Source organism: Phyllopteryx taeniolatus, chromosome 12 (genome assembly GCF_024500385.1).
Source record: "Phyllopteryx taeniolatus isolate TA_2022b chromosome 12, UOR_Ptae_1.2, whole genome shotgun sequence".
Taxonomy (NCBI): domain Eukaryota; kingdom Metazoa; phylum Chordata; class Actinopteri; order Syngnathiformes; family Syngnathidae; genus Phyllopteryx; species Phyllopteryx taeniolatus.
The window spans coordinates 15,995,764-16,013,259 of record NC_084513.1 but is presented as its reverse complement, the minus strand read 5'-3'; the positions used below and the strand labels follow the sequence as shown (position 1 = coordinate 16,013,259).

General features: G+C 41.8%; 1 protein-coding gene across 3 annotated transcripts in view; it reads right to left on the bottom strand.

Moving 5' to 3' along the window:
• ranbp2 (RAN binding protein 2) overlaps positions 1-17,232 on the bottom strand; it is a 26,971-nt gene extending 9,739 nt beyond the window's left edge. The window contains exons 1-20 of one of the 3 annotated variants that reach the window (XM_061791321.1): positions 17,011-17,232; positions 14,691-14,758; positions 13,569-13,680; positions 13,167-13,319; positions 11,525-11,755; positions 10,296-10,438; positions 9,866-10,061; positions 8,926-9,066; positions 8,633-8,792; positions 7,255-7,436; positions 6,914-7,110; positions 6,632-6,755; positions 6,364-6,525; positions 6,079-6,216; positions 5,260-5,391; positions 4,956-5,177; positions 4,779-4,862; positions 4,190-4,331; positions 3,536-3,630; positions 1-3,458 (exon numbers count right to left, since the gene is read on the bottom strand). The exon at positions 1-3,458 is cut by the window's left edge and continues 767 nt beyond it. In XM_061791321.1, the coding sequence (XP_061647305.1) occupies positions 1-3,458; positions 3,536-3,630; positions 4,190-4,331; positions 4,779-4,862; positions 4,956-5,177; positions 5,260-5,391; positions 6,079-6,216; positions 6,364-6,525; positions 6,632-6,755; positions 6,914-7,110; positions 7,255-7,436; positions 8,633-8,792; positions 8,926-9,066; positions 9,866-10,061; positions 10,296-10,438; positions 11,525-11,755; positions 13,167-13,319; positions 13,569-13,680; positions 14,691-14,758; positions 17,011-17,082 (6,212 nt within the window). In that variant the 5' untranslated portion in view covers positions 17,083-17,232. The remainder of the gene's footprint in view (positions 3,459-3,535; positions 3,631-4,189; positions 4,332-4,778; positions 4,863-4,955; positions 5,178-5,259; positions 5,392-6,078; positions 6,217-6,363; positions 6,526-6,631; positions 6,756-6,913; positions 7,111-7,254; positions 7,437-8,632; positions 8,793-8,925; positions 9,067-9,865; positions 10,062-10,295; positions 10,439-11,524; positions 11,756-13,166; positions 13,320-13,568; positions 13,681-14,690; positions 14,759-17,010) is intronic. The other 2 variants (XM_061791318.1, XM_061791319.1) reach the window with 2 other exon arrangements.
• Between the last annotated feature and the right edge of the window lie 264 nt (positions 17,233-17,496).

Below are 17,496 nucleotides of genomic sequence, written 5' to 3'. Positions count from 1 at the left end.
AAGTACAGACCGTCTCTCTCCTCATCCTGTGTAACATCTTGCTCATCGTCTGTGCCCACTGAGGATCGGCTCTGGTTAAGCTTGGCAGGAGACTTGGAGGCGCTTATGCCAGGTTGGAAGCTGAAGCTGAAGCCACCCATGGACTCCCCAAAGCGGAAAAGGTTCTTTCTTAGTGGGCTGCTGGAGAGTGGAGAGGCATAGACCGACGAATCGGCTGTGTCATCCAAAGCCTCTTCTCTTAGGTCATAGTTATCCCACTCCAAAGTCGGCCCAATGGTTTCATTGTGAGGCTTGATTAAAAGACTTGAAATGGATTTGACAGTGGACGGTAACTGGCTGTCATCATCTTTCACCTTTGTTTTATCATCGGTCAAAAAGGATTTCAGGTCTTTCAAACCAGACTTCATTTCCTCAGCTTTCTGAATCAGATGTGCAGTTCTGCCTGTGTCGACCAGTTTGTGTGGAGTTTGTAGGGGGATGTCCAAGAGGAGTCGCTGACATTCTTCAAACTTTGCCTTGAATTCCTCAGCGAGTTCAGTACTTTTAAACTTGGCAGCCAACTGTTCAGGTTTGGCATTGCCATCAGAGAAATCATTGGCCATCCAGATCCATGCCTTATCTGAGCCCGCTAGAGGCTTAAGATTCATGGTGGTAGTGATCCAGTGGTTAGCACACACCTTCAGAACTTGCTCTCTTCTCATTAGAACCCTAAGTCTGCCATTAGAGTTGTTTTTCAAGAATTTCAAGATTCCCACCCCACGTTCTTTCCACTGACTGGTGTTTGCATCAAATCGGAACAGTTTGACACGCTGGGAATAAAGAACCTGTTCATCCTCCTCCCCCGTGACAAGATCAACTTTCTCGGGCATTTTAACCACTGGTTCAAACTGGATGTCATCATTTTCTTCAGTTTTATACATGTCATCTTCCCCCTGCTCATTTGTGGCATTCATCTTGGTGGGTGTTGACGAGAACAGTTGTTCACCAGCGCCAGAGAAACCTTTGAAACTGGGGTCCTTCTGGCCAAACTGGAAGTCTCCTCCAGAAGACTTTGCCAGGTCGGCAAAGCTAAAAGCATTAGTTTTACCAGATATTAATGGATTTGTCTCAAGCTCTTGACTGACCTCTGGGGGAGTAAAATCATTTTCTTTCACTTTCTGTTTATCAGCAATGCTTTTAAGAAAGCTGGAGGCTGAACCTGAAACCATCTGTTCAGATGAGGTTGAGTTATCTGTTTCATCTTTTGCAGTACTCGGAATTCCAAATGTAAAGCCACCTGCAGGCATAGGCATGGAGAAAGAGAATCCAGAAGAACTTGTTGTACTTGGAGCAGACTGGGAAGCTTCAAACTTGAAAGAAGCCACAGAAGTTTCAACTTTGTTTTGCCCAAACTGAAATGAACTGCCATCTCCAAAAGGTGCTGGGAAGCCAGTTCCGGTCGGCAGGCCTGATGCTGTCTTCACTCCAAAGTTAAAGCTAAAGGTGGAGGGTGATGCAGTAGTAGTACTAGTCCTTTCCGCATTAGGATTTGGTGTCTGACAGGCAACACATTTACTGCTAGTGGAGTCATTTCTCAACAAACAGGTGTCACACTCCCATTGACCGGCCTTGGAAAATTTTGCTTGTAACTGCCCATCATTCTTTACTAAATCAGCTCCAAAAGCTGAAACCGGTACTGTAGATAGATTTGCAACCACAGGAGCTCCTTCTTTTGATTTAGTGATGTTGTTTGGATTTGTACAGGCAACACAATTGTCTGCACCAGCTTCATTTTTTACATAACATACATCACACTCCCACTGATCTGGTTTCTTTGTAAATTGGCTGCCAAATGCAGAACTCACAATGGATTCTGAGTTCTTGCTTGTTGACGCACTTTGCTTTACTATTGTGTCAGCAGGTTTACTAGAATTTGTGGCAAACGTAAAAGATGAAGCGGATGAAGTCCCGAAAGCGCTAAATCCAGGAAAGGTGGAGCCAGAACTGGTGGTTTTTGATTCACTTGTCCCAAATTTGAAAGAAAAGGGAGTGACTTTTGTTTCGTCAGCTACCATGTCTTGTGTTGTAGAGGAATTGGGATTGGCGCTTTGACAAGAAACGCACCGAATATCATTGGGCTCATTTCTCACACAGCAGACAGTACAATACCATTGCCCTTCTTTAAGTGCAAACTTTGCTGTCAAAGTTTCCAGTGGATTAGATGTTTTTACAACTTCTTTCTTCTCTTGTTGCTTCTCTTGTGATTTCACCACAATGCTTTGGGCTTCTTCAAACCTACTCTTAAACAGCAAAGCCTCATCTATTGTTTTGAAGCGTATGGCTAGTTGCTCAGGCTTAGGCTTTTCATCTGCATAATCAATGGCATTCCATACCCATGATTTATCAGAACCGGCATTTGGTTTCAGTTTCATATCAGTGGTTATGTAGTGATTAGCACATATCTTGAGGACCTGCTCCCGTCTCATTAGGAGTCGGATCTTCGCCGTAGTTGTATGTTTCAAGATTTTAACATTGCCAATGCCCCGTTCCTTCCACTCTTTTGTCTCTGTGTCAAATCTATACAGCTTTGCTCTATTGCAAAAAAACTCCTCCTCATCTTCCTCACCCGTTTTCACATCAACCTTATCAGGAAGTGGTACAATGGGTTCAAAGTGAGGACCATAATCATCATCCTCTTCAACATGAGTGCTATCATTGTCGCTATCCGCTGCATTTTCTTCTTCAGTTACAGACTTTGCGAGACCAAATACTGGCTTGGTAACATCTCCAAACTTAAATGGCTGCTCTACTTTCCCAAAATGACCCAAAGGACCTGTGCTTTGCACTGTATTAGGAAACGAGAAGCTGGATGAATTTTTATTGCCAAAAGTGAAAATACTTGCTTGGCCCAATGTCTGCTCTTGAGTAGGAGGCTTCTCCGGCAAAGTATCAGTCTTAGTAGTTGGGATGTCAGATGTAAGAAGGCCGAGCAAACTTTCACTGTGTTTAGCTTGGGATGCTGAGAAAGTGAAATCTCCATCGTTGGATTTAAAGTTGGAGTTGAATTTAAAGGCAGCTGATGGCATTGACTGTGAAACTGTGCTTGTTCCAAAACTAGGAACTTTTGGGACTTCAGCAGGTGTCTGCTGGCTAAAGGAGAACTTCCCGAGATCCATAGGTTTGCCCTCAATGCTCTTTGGTGGCTGAGCAGGGATTACAGATGGTTTGGTGAAATAACCAGGTTCGGGTAGAGCAGGGTTGGTATTTTGGTGAGTTACACTCTGCCTATAATATTCTTCACTATATGGGGACAGGAGGCTTGTTGCTGGCGATTCAAATCGAAGAGGGGCAGTGAAGCTCTGTTCTTGAGGCGGGTATACGCAGGCAGGGGCGGTTTGGATTGGAGGAGTATGGGTCGGCGGCTGATAGGCATACATATGCTGCTGAGGTGGCAGACGGTTCATACCATACATTGGGCCCTGTGTAAAAATGGAGAAAATCATTTTCAGCGTGATGAGATTTTTCACGCGAGTAAGCGACACAATGCTTAGTTTACCTTTGTGGGGGTTGCATTGGCAGCTGTGCGCAGGAGATACTGAGAATTGTATGCTGGAGACTGATTGCAATACCCAGAGGGACCTGTAGTGGAAACTTAAACACGAAAGCACATACATGAAGAAGTCATCTTTCATCAGCTAGTTTCCTATCGCTCTTACTGATAGCTAATCATAAATGAATCAGAATCATCTTTATTTATATGATAGGGGTGTAACGATTTGTTTTAACAACGATTCTATTCGTATCACGATTCGTGGTTGCCGATTTGATTTAAGGACGATATTGGTTCATTTAGAACGATTTGCTGCTAAAACTTTTTTACCTTGCTCTTGTAACGGGAACACTGCGAGATGTGCTCGACGGTCGGTGTTGGAACTAGATGCTGAAACCTGAGTGGATTTTGACTCCCGCTCCCACCTACTCCAAGAGAGACTGATCCCAACTCTTCCCAATCCCGAGTAAGTTTAAAAAAAAAAAAAAAAAATCCCACTCCCTTCTACTCCCATACAGAGTTATCCTATTCCCTCCCAATCCCGAGCCCAAATTTGACAGAATCCCAGAATAAATCAATACATTGATGGGGTGAATGAATCGTTACACCCCTAATATCTATCATTAAAAAATTTTTCTGTGTTCCAAATAGTATACTGACCTGTCAGGGGGGCGCCATGGTAGGACTGCACAGGAGTGAAAGTCTCCTGAAGCCCTTCAGCGCCATAGCTCTCGGGATACATTTTGTGATGAGGAGAGCTCACATTTGCTGAAGAGTTGTTTCTCAGGTCATGGACCTCGTTCTGCAAAAAGAAAAGCCTCATGACTCAGTTTGATGCAACTCAGGCATTCGATAGAAAAAGGCTTTGAATTCTGTCTAACAAAAGTATTGTTAGGTCCCAGACGAGAGACCGCCATAGAAGGTTTAATGGACCATGAATAAGTAACGGATGTGAAACTGAAATACTCATTTATCATTAGTGTAGTGAAAACAGTGTGAGCGAGCACACACACACACACACACAAATATTAAACGGAAAACAAACTGAATTCATTAACAGACCCATACAACTCAGTGGCCGCTTTATGGTCAAACATGAGGTTGCACAAAATAATAAAACTATGACTAATATGTCTAATAACTAAAATTAGAAGCAAGAGCAGATCTTTGCTTCTCCTGTATTAAATGTAACTTAAAGCACTGTAAATTAAATGGACTAATACTGTCTGGATTAATCTCACAGGCTGACCTTAAGGGCTTCAACTTGCTGACACAGCATTTGGAGGAGACTTTTCTGGTCCTCCACCCAGTGTGGTGGTGTCTTTGGAGAAATCTGAAACATGGAGTAAATAGTAGTGCATCTTTTAATCATAAAACTATTTAAGATGGTATTTAAGTAATACGTTATTAAGTTACTGGAGCCTACCAGGTGTCTTTTGGAAGGAGAGACGATGCTTTTGTTTGGGGAGGGAGTGGAAAATTTTATGTGGGATATGGTGGCACTGGAATCTGCGGGATAACCAGGGCTTGAATGGGCTGGTCCTCTATAACTATCATTCTTCTCCTGTTCTTCATCCTCTCCACTCTCGCCAAGTTGCTGGTTCACATCATTAAGACGGTCCACAACATCCTCCATGGACACCGGAAGCTAGAATACAATACACAGGCAAAGGTTTATAAAAGCTTTCCGAACATAGGAACACTCAGCTGGCTAAGAAAAAAAGTATTACTTTTTCAACTTCATCCGCATTGGCGTTGTAGATCTTTGAGAGGTAAACCCTGAATTTCTTCAGAAAAGTGATGCACCTGTCCTGTGTCTCCTCAACTCCATTGCTGGCCTCCTCAGATAGCCGCTGGTAGATCTGTCAAGAAAACAAAACATTATACGGTCATGTAAACATGCACAGGAATCAGACAGAGGATCATTCAGATATCCAAACTACACGTGAGGCATGTGTATCGGATATTGTTGATCCACAACAAATAATTTTATCTGAAAAAGCTGGCAGAAGACTTCAGCACAATGAGAGCAAACAGAACATAAAAAAAAACAAATGAAAGAGTAGACTGTCCTGTTACTAATGTAACTGTAACAATGTACAGTAATCCCTTCCTAAATCGCAGTTAATTTATTGCGGATTCGTGTTTGCCGATTCGATATTGGTTCATTTAGAACAATATGATATAAAACCATTCAGTGGGTTGAAACCACTTGAGTAACCTTTTAGCGAAATATTCAACCAGTGTGACTGTGAAACAAATACCTCAATACTGGACAGTGCAGGTGAAATGTTCTAGATTTCTAGTTTCTTAGCAGGTATAATTATGGTCATTACATATATCATATGGTTTAAAGTATATTTACGTTTACAGAAGTATGAGTAAACCAGAAATCAATGTTTTTTTAATTGAAATTATCAAAATAAATTATATACAGTATTTATCCATTTGGTTATATTGAAATTATCAACACAAATTCTATACAATAATGTTTCTATATTACACAACGCCATATGGTTATAAGACAGGCATAAAACCAGATGACCAACCTGAGCCAAAAGCCAGACAGATGACAAGTTATTGATTGATTCCAAAGTTGCAATGGCCTCCTCGGTCTTGCCTTCGATGTCAAGCAGAGTTGCATAAGCTATTTTGGCTTCTTCTTCAAAACCCTTCACAGAGGAGACCTGGCCAGGAGAGAAGTTGTGTGTATTTAATTATGGTATGCTGTTGGACTTAATGCAATGTGATATTTTGTCTCAAGGCTAGACAATCAATGGGTTTCAATAAGACCAAGATAAAAGTGAATCAAGAAGACAACTAGGAGTATTAACCTGAATATCCTTGGATGGAAAGTGTATGTAGAGGGGGTCGAGGGGTTCTGGTATGCTTCTTCTGCTTTTGATCTTGTCCAACAGTGGGAGGACAACTTTCCAATAGTGGACACTGCGGCTGATGTACTCCTTCTGGTCATAGTACGAGTTACTGCTATCACCCTGTCTCATTAAACAAAAAGTGGACACCAACATGAGCAAATGAGTCTGCCACAGGAGCTTAATATGCAAACAGTTTTTCCAAACAAGCAACACCACATGTACTCACAGTCTGGCTGAGACACTGAGCCCAGTAGATGGCCTGTGCTGGATGCAACCCATGTTTCTCTCCGGCTCGCAATGTGCTCATTCCATGTTGTATTATCATTCGCAATTTGGCTGACATGCCAGGACTACAACAAAAAAGCATGTGTATTATTAAAAAAGAAAATCATTAAATTGCACAAATTTCAGTTAAGTCAATCTGGCACCGTGTCCCAGTTATTCATTCCAACAGCATGAACATGGGAAACAATTTTAAGTAAATACTTGAGGTAGGTTAGACACTCACGCAGCTCGTTTGTGAATGAGGCTATAGATGGCATCCCACCACTCCCTCTGTCTCTCTGTGGTCAAGAGGCGAAGGAGGGGAAGAGGGAGGCAGCGAGGCTCATACAGCTGCTGTTGCTGTTGGTTTATGCCGCTGTTTATCTTTGCCGTCTCCTGTAGCTGACTATGGCAGCAGAACACCACGCCATGTATAAACACCTGCAAGACAAGAAGCAATTAACTAGTCAGACTTTATTAAAAGATGTGATTGTGTTATAGAATAGGTGGCGGGGGAGGGCGATAGGAATAGGTGAATGTAGTTTGTAGACTTAAGTAAAATGAGCAGGGACTGCTGCCACTGACCTCCAAATCCAGAAGGCAGATGGACTCTGGTGCATTTGTGTCCAGTTTGGAAGTTTCTAGGGTAAGTCTGGGGAAAAGTTGCTGTAGCCAGGGCCGCAAGGACGGCCTTTGGCCTAAAATGGCCCACTGCAACCCTAACCAGCTCAGATGTTGCAAGTCACCGCTATACAACAGGATAGAACCTACAGAGGAAGCATTTAATTCATTTCACTATACATTGATTGTATATTTAAACATAGTGACATCCAATATTGATTGATTCTATTGCAATTAGGCTGTTGTATTGGCCTTTGCACACTGACGTGTCAGACAAGACAATCCAAATGTAATACAGTGGAACCTCAGGTTACGACTTTCATTTCATGACCCAGTTTGTGATCTGAGGTAATGTTTCCCATTCAAATGAATGGAGGTGCAATTAATCTGTTCCATTGGAGCCTTTCTGACTGTTTAGCCCAGTGTTTACTTGTTTAGATAAAGTTATCCGTGATGAAATCCTACCTACTTCAGTGTTCATTCATAAAAACCGTGGCGTCTCCTACTAGCATCTGTGATTGGGCGAATACGCGTAGGTGGAACTTACACCTAGCAGACACATACTTTGCAATTTTTACACAAATGTGCCAACTTTAAACGTTGGTGGTCTTCATTAAAGAGATACGACAATTCAACAACATATATACTCTAGATAGTATTTTTTTTCAATGAAAATAAAATGATTGTCAGACTTTTACCACGTCAACCACAAACACAGCCTCTATAAGAGTTGTGATGGGATGATTTAGTATGCAGAGACAGAACTTCTACCTAGCGAAAACATGCGTAGATAGCTATTTTGATGTGACTAAGCTAACATTAACCTTTGGTTGTCTTAATTAAAAGGAGACACTACATTTCAATAAATAACACACACCATAAATAGTATATTTTGCTGAAAATAAAATGATTTTCTGACTTCTTTTACCACAACAATCACAAATGCGGCAGCTATTAAATTTGTGATTGGATGATCTAGGATGCAGAGGCGGAACTTGCACCTACAGTGCAACAGCATTCCGCCTTACGCCGCAGAGCTGACAACTAGTTTTCAGCTTACCGCAATGTGTTATGCACATAGTCAATGATCATTACACAGCGCGAGAAACAGCACATCATCAATCCTTCCGTTCACGCATACCAAAACCATTCGCAAAACAAAAACAGTACGTAAACAGAGGTAATTTTTCTATGAAAATTTTGGACGTAACCTGAATTGTTTAAAAATGGGTCTTTCGTAACACAAGGTTCCACTGTATTTCAAGATTAGTATTGCATCAATGTCCTTCACAAAACAACATTTTTCAGTTAATATTTGCCATTTGTTTCTGTAGTTCTGTACCTGCATCGCACTTGGCTAGCTGCGAGATTTCTGGAGCTTGTGCACTAATAAAATGGATGTCATCATTAGCAATGAAAGAGGATCCAGTAGAGGCCTGCGTTCCAAACAGTAGTTCAACTAAAGAGTCCTGACCGCTGCGGTTCCCAAATGCCTCCACCACCTATGTATGCACAAAAACAACACAGTCATGATCGGTTTACACGTTTGCGACACAAACATCGGACAGTAGTACACTGACGGGCCACACAGATAAATCAAAATCATGCAACATCAGCAGTGAAAAAAAATCATACCTCTCTGATCAAGCTGCATGAATCTGTGCTGAGATTGAGCAGCATGTGGCCAGCTTGACTCTGTCTGTCGTTAGCCAGCAGCTCTAGAAGCTGTGGGGCTGACTGATCTCTCTTGGTCACCTTTGGCTTGGGTCTGGGAACCTGGTGGGCAGACGACAAAAAAAAAAAAAAAAAATTTAAAAAAAAATAAATAATAATTTAAAAAAATATCTCAATCGGAGTATGCTATCAGTGTCTTCTAAATCTCTTCCATGTCTAGCAAGAATAACTGCTGACAGTAAAACATTCTGGAAGAAAGCTGTCAAAATGTTACAAATAAGATGAGAAACCTTTGGTGGAGATGTCAAGCTGTCTTTCAGTTTGAGGCATTTAGCTATATCTAAGCATGTCAATCTGCAGCAGATTGGATGTAACAGAGTTGTTCTAACTGGTTCAAGTTAGGAGCATGCTTTCTGAGGCTTTCAAGGGACGTATTTGGCATAGAATTACATGAGACATTTTCTCCATGCTTAATTAAGTTCAAGGTCCAGGGTGACATTGGATGCATGCACATTTTACATCATTACCAGTGACAATACTGATAACCGTGATCATTTAACTGTATTACTAAAAGAAAAAAAAATAATCCAGCTACATTCACCTAATGCATTGAAACGTGTTATCAAATGTAATAAAAACCATTGTACGGTGATATGATTAATTCATTCCACGACCATGCTTGCAACTCAAATCACTCACTTCAAATAATTTCCCCCTATTTAAATGCATGAAAATGCCACTAATCGGTTCCACAACATTTTTACGCATTTATTAGTGAATGAGGCCCAATATCGTTGACCCAGGCTTCATAGGCATTACTGCAACCATTGTTTCGTGTGCCACGGAGCACAGCTACGTTCCCTTTATTGCATGTACAGAATTTGTGTCGAGGGTTCCGTACCTGCAGGGCCAGCAAATAGCAGAGTGCCGTCAGGTCAATGACAGCCCTCCATGTCTGGTGGCGTTCCTGAGCCAGCTTCAAGAGAAGTGTACCAGCGTGCAGGTACAGGTGAGCTCGCATCTCCACAAACACTTCACAAAGATCATCTGTGTATTGGCCTGCAACACTGCTCAGCTTCTGCATTGTGCGGTCAAAACTGTGTGCATGCAAGAAGACGAAAGCGAGAGCAGTTCAAAAAGATTTTAAATCAACAATCGTAATCTACTACGCTACAGAGTCTCACTGAGGGGATAGCTAAAGTTAAGTGTTTCTTCGGACCACACACAACATATTCTAACTAAACCTTCGTCTTGGCGAAACAGTTTCCCAGCATCCGCCTGCAACTTTATAGTAAACTGGAATTTCACTTCCACAAGTCATACACACTTACCATGTGAGAGCATCAAGGCAGGACTGCACAGTGCTTCCAGATAGTGTGATTCTCACAAGGTTGCAGTGAGCCAAGAGCAGCTCTCTCTGAAGACCTCGACACATCTTGTCATTGCTAGACATGCTGGGCTGAGCCAGGTAGTCCTGAAACAGTTGGTTCAAATGGATTTTGGTCAATTGGCAATGGGTTTTGACTGCAAGCCAGTTTGGACAATTAAGGTATTTTTGTACACTTGGTGAAAACATTACAACAATAGCAACATGACAAGCTTTGCCAAAACGGAAGGTCTGTCAAAATACCGAGTCTGGTTGGAACGGCCATTTCAACCAGAGTACACCGCAGAAAGAAAATTAGATGATGGTTTCCAGAGAACCGTTTTTTGTTGTTGAAACAAAAAGTGCCTTTGAAAATCTGGTCAAAAAAACCATCTTCTGATTAGACTACTGGTAAAACAAAACATTTCTCAACATATCTCCTTTCCTGTCTCATGTCATCTGCTACTTTGGGAACTCCTTCACCGATTGGCTGACAAGTTTCAGTTAAAAATACCTCGCTCGTACATGCCCAAATTCCGAGACGTCGACGTGTCAAAATTACTGTGACATTTGCTCCGCCTGTGTGGAGTTTGCATGTTCTCCCCGTGCCTGCGTGGGTTTTCTCCGAGCACTACGGTTTCCCCCCACATCCCAAAAACATGCGTGGTAGGTTGATTGAAGAGTCTAAATTACCCGTAAGTGTGACTGGTTGTTTGTTTATATGTGCCCTGCGATTGGCTGGCAACCAGTTCAGGATGTACCGCGCCTCCTGCCCGAAGATAGCTGGGATAGGCTCCAGCACACTCGTGACCCTAGTGAGGATAAGCAGCTCAGAAAATTTATGGATTTCTAACGTCGTCATTTGGGCTAAAAACTCGACTTAACTAGCACAAATGGAAAATTTTTGGTGAGACGTGTGGACAGTAGGTCATGTACTTTAGCAAATGTCTTTTCATGAATGTATTAATTATGGAGGATTTTAGAGGTGTTTGAAGTGCTCATTCAATCTTTTCTTTTTTTGGGGGGGAAAATTCCACAAACATGGCAGCCACTTGTCATGTTAATAACAATTAGATTAAGGTTATATCTGTCACCTTAACAGTTAGCTTTTTATTATTGTCAGGTCCCACTGACACACCAAAAACTATATCCCAGTACAGTTTTACCAAATCCTCCATTAGAGGCCATGCTGACCTGAAGTGTCTGCACCACTACAGTGTACCAGTCCAGACTGTGGCGCATCAAGCCCCTCCTCTCAGTGGCCAAGCAGTGCTTAACTGCCTCCTCCAGTCGACCGTCCTGACAAAAAAGCTGGACCAGCTTCACGTTGACATGTGCGTCTCCTGGTCGTGCTCCCAGCTCAGCCTGAAGGAGGTCAAACAGTTGATTCCAGCCCTGCTGACCTTGACGACTCAACAGACGTTCCTTCACATATGGGAGGAGATCGGAAAAGTAGTCAGTACGACATTGGGATTTTATGTTTCAGCTGCTTGAATCCCTTTTCAACAAATGAAGCTGAAGAGTGGTGAAGCAGTGTTTCGACACTTGGTTCAAACATGCCGAAAATCATGCGATCACTGTGAACGAGGCCTCGTTATGTCACAAGAGTGTGGAACTGGGTGGGTGAGTCCATAGCTCAGTCAAAATGCCTTCAAATGTGTCAGAATCATGAGCCAAATGGTGCCTTTTTTGAGAGATTTGCTAGCATTATTGATACAGTACATCACAGAGCCGATACCTGAAAATGTTGTTGCCGGGCACACTGTCAGCCTGTCTCAATCTGGGAGGACGGCACGTGTTCGAGCCCATGAGTGGTTGGACCGTGTAGGATCACCGTTGTTACTCAAAGTTGTAAATACTTTTTTTTAGCAGATTAATTGAAAAAATAGCCTTGTCACTTCCAATGCCAATTTCATGAATTTTATCAACTACAAATGCCTCTTTGCTGTGCTATATTTATTCCTTACTATGTATTTTAACAACATTTGCAGTGTTTGTTCATTCTCTGCACTTAGTTTTTTGTACATGTTTTGTGCCACATTCTCTAATTTAGGAATTAATTAAAAATGATCAATATGATTACGATGTCAGTTTCTGTGTTTAGCGAGCTTTACAATACCAACTTTTTCAAAATGGGATAGAGATTAAGAAAGTCATTAGAGCTTGCGACGTCTCCTGATGAATTTTTAATCTTGTGACTTTAAGGCCTCACGCATTGGCTGAGATGCATCAGACGGACGTCCATTTATAGGAAAACAGGAGCGCGGTTTATGCAGATTGCAGCTTGGGGGGACGAGCTCGGCATTTAGAATGAATTATGATTCACAAACATTATGCATGGTGGTGCGAAGAAAATTGGCCGGTACACAATTCGTACCACAAACGTTCAGGAGTTGACTGATGCTCTCTGATCACGGTCTGGGAGGAGATCCCTCAGGAGACCATCCATTGTCTCATCAGGAGCATGCCCAGTCATTGTACGGAGTCCATACAGGCACGTGGAGGGGACGGACACACACACAACTGAGGCTCATTTGGACTCGATGGAGGGATTTCCACAGAAGTTGGATCAGTCTGTGATCTGATTTTCCACTTTTGTTTTGAGTATGATTCTCAAGGCAGACCTCCATGGGATGAGGATAGATTTCTATGAATCATTCTTGTTATTTTGTTCTCACCACATTTCACTATGTAATGAATAAAGATTTTCAAACGGAATCTCATTCATTGGGATTAAGTTATGTTGTTTAAGTGTTCCCTTAATTCTTTTTAGCAGCATTGGAGAGCTTTCGTTGAAAAGGCCTGTAAAACGAGTTCCGAAGAAATGGAGCCTCACCTTCAGGTTGAAGACTGTTGGGTTCCCTGGCAACAACTTGGCAGCCTTGTCCACCCAAAACTCGGCTCTGCTGTCACTTCCCTCTTTGCCAACTAGTAACTCAGCCACTTTCAGCACCAGGTCTCTCTGGGCCGGGTTCAAGTCCACAGAGCGCTGCGTACAGAGTATAGAAAACATTTAGGCTTGCAACTTGAGTTTATTTCAAGGTTGACCGTGTGTTAGATGAGGAGAGAGCAGTGTCATGGGGACAATGAATAAGGGTTAGCTAAATTAAAATCATCTGGTGATGAATCAAAAGGGGCATATGTGGTGCTTTTTTTTGTAAAGCATTTTGAAAACATGGGCTGATGTACACATTTACACAATTTACTATAAGACTGGCAATCAACGTGGCCATCTTACCTTGTAACATCCTACCGCCCTGTTGACGTCTCCCTCTCGCTCATAAAGCTGTCCGAGGAATTTGTGCGCTTTGGGATCTCTCTCCTGGACTTTGAGATACTCTGATACATGTCTAAGGATACAAAAAACAACATTATGTTTAAGACAACACTGCATAATTCTGAGTAGGGCTGCATGATATAATGTTTGAGTACCGTCATCGCGATGTGCACATGCGCAAGTCACATCGCAAAGTCCTGGGAAATGTTGGTGTATTGATATGCTGTCAATAAAGTATTGAAAGCTCCTGTTTTCCATCTTTTGTGTGGCCATTTTTGGGAAAGGGGGGTTGTAAATTTGGCTGTGGAGTGCAACCATGATTACTAATGACCGCAATAAAAAAGGAGGGGGCGCTTGCCGGTCTCGATTGACACGTCAGCATACTAGCAAAATATTCTATGATTTCTTCATGTCACACTACACGGAAGATATCCCCCAAAAAACGCTAGACTTTTCATTTTGGCATCATAGGGCCACATCGTTGGTCGTGGATTATGAAACACTTGAAGGAGTTTTGTCGTTACTGACAAAATGTCAGGCCCGATCTGCGAAATAAGCCACCACAGAAAATCGAGCCAATAATGGGGCTAAAATCTTGTTGTCTGATCCAAGCATAACGTGCACTCAGCAATATATGTTGTTTAAACTAATGCTCTCAAATATAGAAATATTAATGCATATTATGTGTGTAAAATTACAGATTGATTAAAACATTTAAAAAAATAAACTGTGTTAGGAATGTGCTAAAACTGCTAATATACACACTACAGTATAATTGGCCATGGAAAGAAAATATTTTAACTTCATGTCTGACTGGACACTTACCTGCTCAATACTATAGTACATTTAAAGAGGTAGCCTTCACACAAATAACTGTATAATTCTGTTCTCTGTTGAGCACAGTTTATTTTCTACTGAAGCTATTATAAACTGTCCGAAAAAGACATGGAGGGAAAAAGACAAATGTGTGCTGTTTTTTCACATCACAATATATATCACGTGGTTACAAAACAAATGGCAATGTAATTTTTTTACAATATCGTGCAGCCCTAATTCAGAGTATTTTTTGGTCCTCATGCTTACCTTTTAGCCAGCTCATACTCCTTTGCTTCAAAATAAAGTTTAGCAAATAAAAAGCCTTTGACAGGGCGCTGTAAATGAAGAGCATACAGCGAAATCACAATTCAGCAACAAGCACAACCACATTTAATCTATAAAATCTTTTAATTTGGCTAGCTCGGCTACTGGATACATTACAGAAAGTATATGACATTAAATATATTGGTAAACTGTCCCACCCTTGATGTGGGTGAGGAAATTCAATACCTAGATCATGTCGTACCCTAGGATTGGATGGATGACAAAGACATCTATTGTCAGCGCTGTAAAATATATTCCCAGGCTGACACGCTGATTAGAAAGTTTTGTGCTCGGATTTTTTTAAGTGTTCACTGTTCAGGACCTATAGTAGTGCTCAGTTGTGGTCCAACTGTAAGAAGTTGAGTATGCGGCTGGCGGAGGCTCAAAGTTGCCTACAATAATGCACTGAGGCTTCTGCTTCGAGTCCCAAGGTGGCATAGTGCCAATCAATTGTTTGTCTCCGCGAGGGTGCCAATGTTTGAGGCACAATTGAGACATCTGATTTATAGCTTTATGTGTCAACTGAACAAGGCAGAGTCCAATGAAAAGCTGGCATAGATTTAACTCTAAGCTTAGCTGGCATTGGTGCAATGGTTTGTTCAAATTTTAATATGTAGAGTTTTGTATGTTGTATATTTGTATCCTGTATTTTATTTTCTCTCTTTATCCTTGTACGCTTTTGTTGTATATGGAAATGTGTCTGCAGTTAAGATTACCGTTTATAATGTAATTTCAGACGTAAGTAATGAAATACGGGGGTGTCCTCAAAGACCTCCATTAACAACTGTGGTAACTTACTGCTACTTTTGTATTCTGTAAACACATTTTAAGTTGAAAACAAAACAAAACAAAAAAACAAATACACTAAAATAAGGGTTTAAGTCTCATGCTGTGTTGAGCACGAAGGGGAAAAAATGGGTTTAAAGTGAGTCTTAAAAATGGACAGCACACCGGGACATCATTCCATAGTTTGGGAGCAGAGACAGGAAAAAAAACCTATTTCCTCTGAGCATCCGCTTAGACTTCGGTACCTCCAGGAGTAGCTTGTCAGCTGACCTGAGAAGTGTAGGGATGGAGTGGCTCAGAGGTGTAAAGCGGGGCGAGACCATTTGGAGATTTGAAAACGGATAGCAGAATCTGAAAATGAACTCCAAAGTTTTCTAAATTATGAAACAAGTAAATAACCGTTTGTACCGTTTGTGTGCAAATGTCTATTGTTTAAAGGGTTATAACACACCGACATCGATGTTACTTTTGTTAGCCTGTCTTTGTCATTTGCCACTGTGCGTTAGCATTAAGCTAGCTGACTTTTATAAGACAAAGTTATGTGGTTTGGTTAAATAGACGCGTCATTCTTTTTGTCCTATCTTTCCTCAAAGCTCACGATGTCATCGAAGTAAATATAGTGACACTTTTGCATTGAAATCAGCATAATTCATAATCAATGGAAAATGTATTCGCTCAATTTTGACCAGCACACAATCAGACACGGTGAGCCAAGATATACTTTTGTCAATCATTTGCTCAGGTCCCATGGTGGACAGTAACTTCAGGGACACATAAACATTTTTTAATATGATCATGAAACTAGTACTTGATCAAAATGATTTGGCGTGGACAACAAAACTATTTGTTTAACACTAATTACTGCACACTGTATGTAGTTAGGAGAGCAGTGTGTGAGACCTGCCAAAATCACGTACCTGTAATTCCAATGAAATATAAAATGAAGGAAACTCACTTAATGAAACTTTATGTGTGCAGATGTTGGACCACTTATAAGTCTCCAGTTTCACTTGCCTCCTACATATTCATGAGTGATTCTGAGGTCACCAAACGCATTTCATAGCGATATTATTGACCATCATACTTTTATATATTTGGTCATTACCACTATAAATACGTTTAAAATGGACACAGTCCTAACAGTCCATGTTGAAATGTTATTTATTTTTATTATTCTTTTTTTTTTTTTGGTCAGTCAAGTCTACAAGGTAGCTGCTACCAGTGCTCCGTAGCTAGCCGCCGTGGCCAGCCCACGCCGCGCGCTTTCTCTGCATTCAAGGGGACGGGCGACACGGGTCGTCGTCATCGTGCCGGTTAGCTAAAACTGACCTCGGTCGACCGGTGGGAACCGCGGCGACGGAAGTGACCGTCAAACTAGCGCTAACATTTGTTTTAGGGACTTATTGGGGCTGTCGCCAAGAGATTGACGGAGGTTAGCATGCTAACGTTAGCCGCCGCAGCAGCCGGCTCCACTTACCTCCTTGAGTGAGGGAGAGGACGTCTGTGCGCAGGCGACGTACCGGTCCACTTCAGTTTTACTTCGCCGCATGGCTCTTGAGCAAAGGGCACTAAAGCGGTCGGTAGTGTTGCATAGATTGTGATCCGTCACTAATTATAAAGGCGGACATGAGTAGGGTGGTCACGCCGTCACGTATCCCGCTCGTGATATCATCGCGCAGGTTCGCCAACGTCAAATGGCAGAGGCGTCACGTGGGTCAAGGCCTGACTCGAATCGGTCAACTTGTCCAATCAAAGTTGAGCATTCGGATGACGCAGGTGACGTAGTTTCATTTTTGAGGACTGAACTGAACGTTGAAAGTTGGAGACTGTTGAATAATAACACTTGACACTCAAATGACTCACAGGCAATATATATATATATTAGCTTCACTAATGCATTTGGGCTTCCTTGAGGTAACTGAGACGGGTCAAGGTTTACATCACATTCCCAATACAGTTTTAC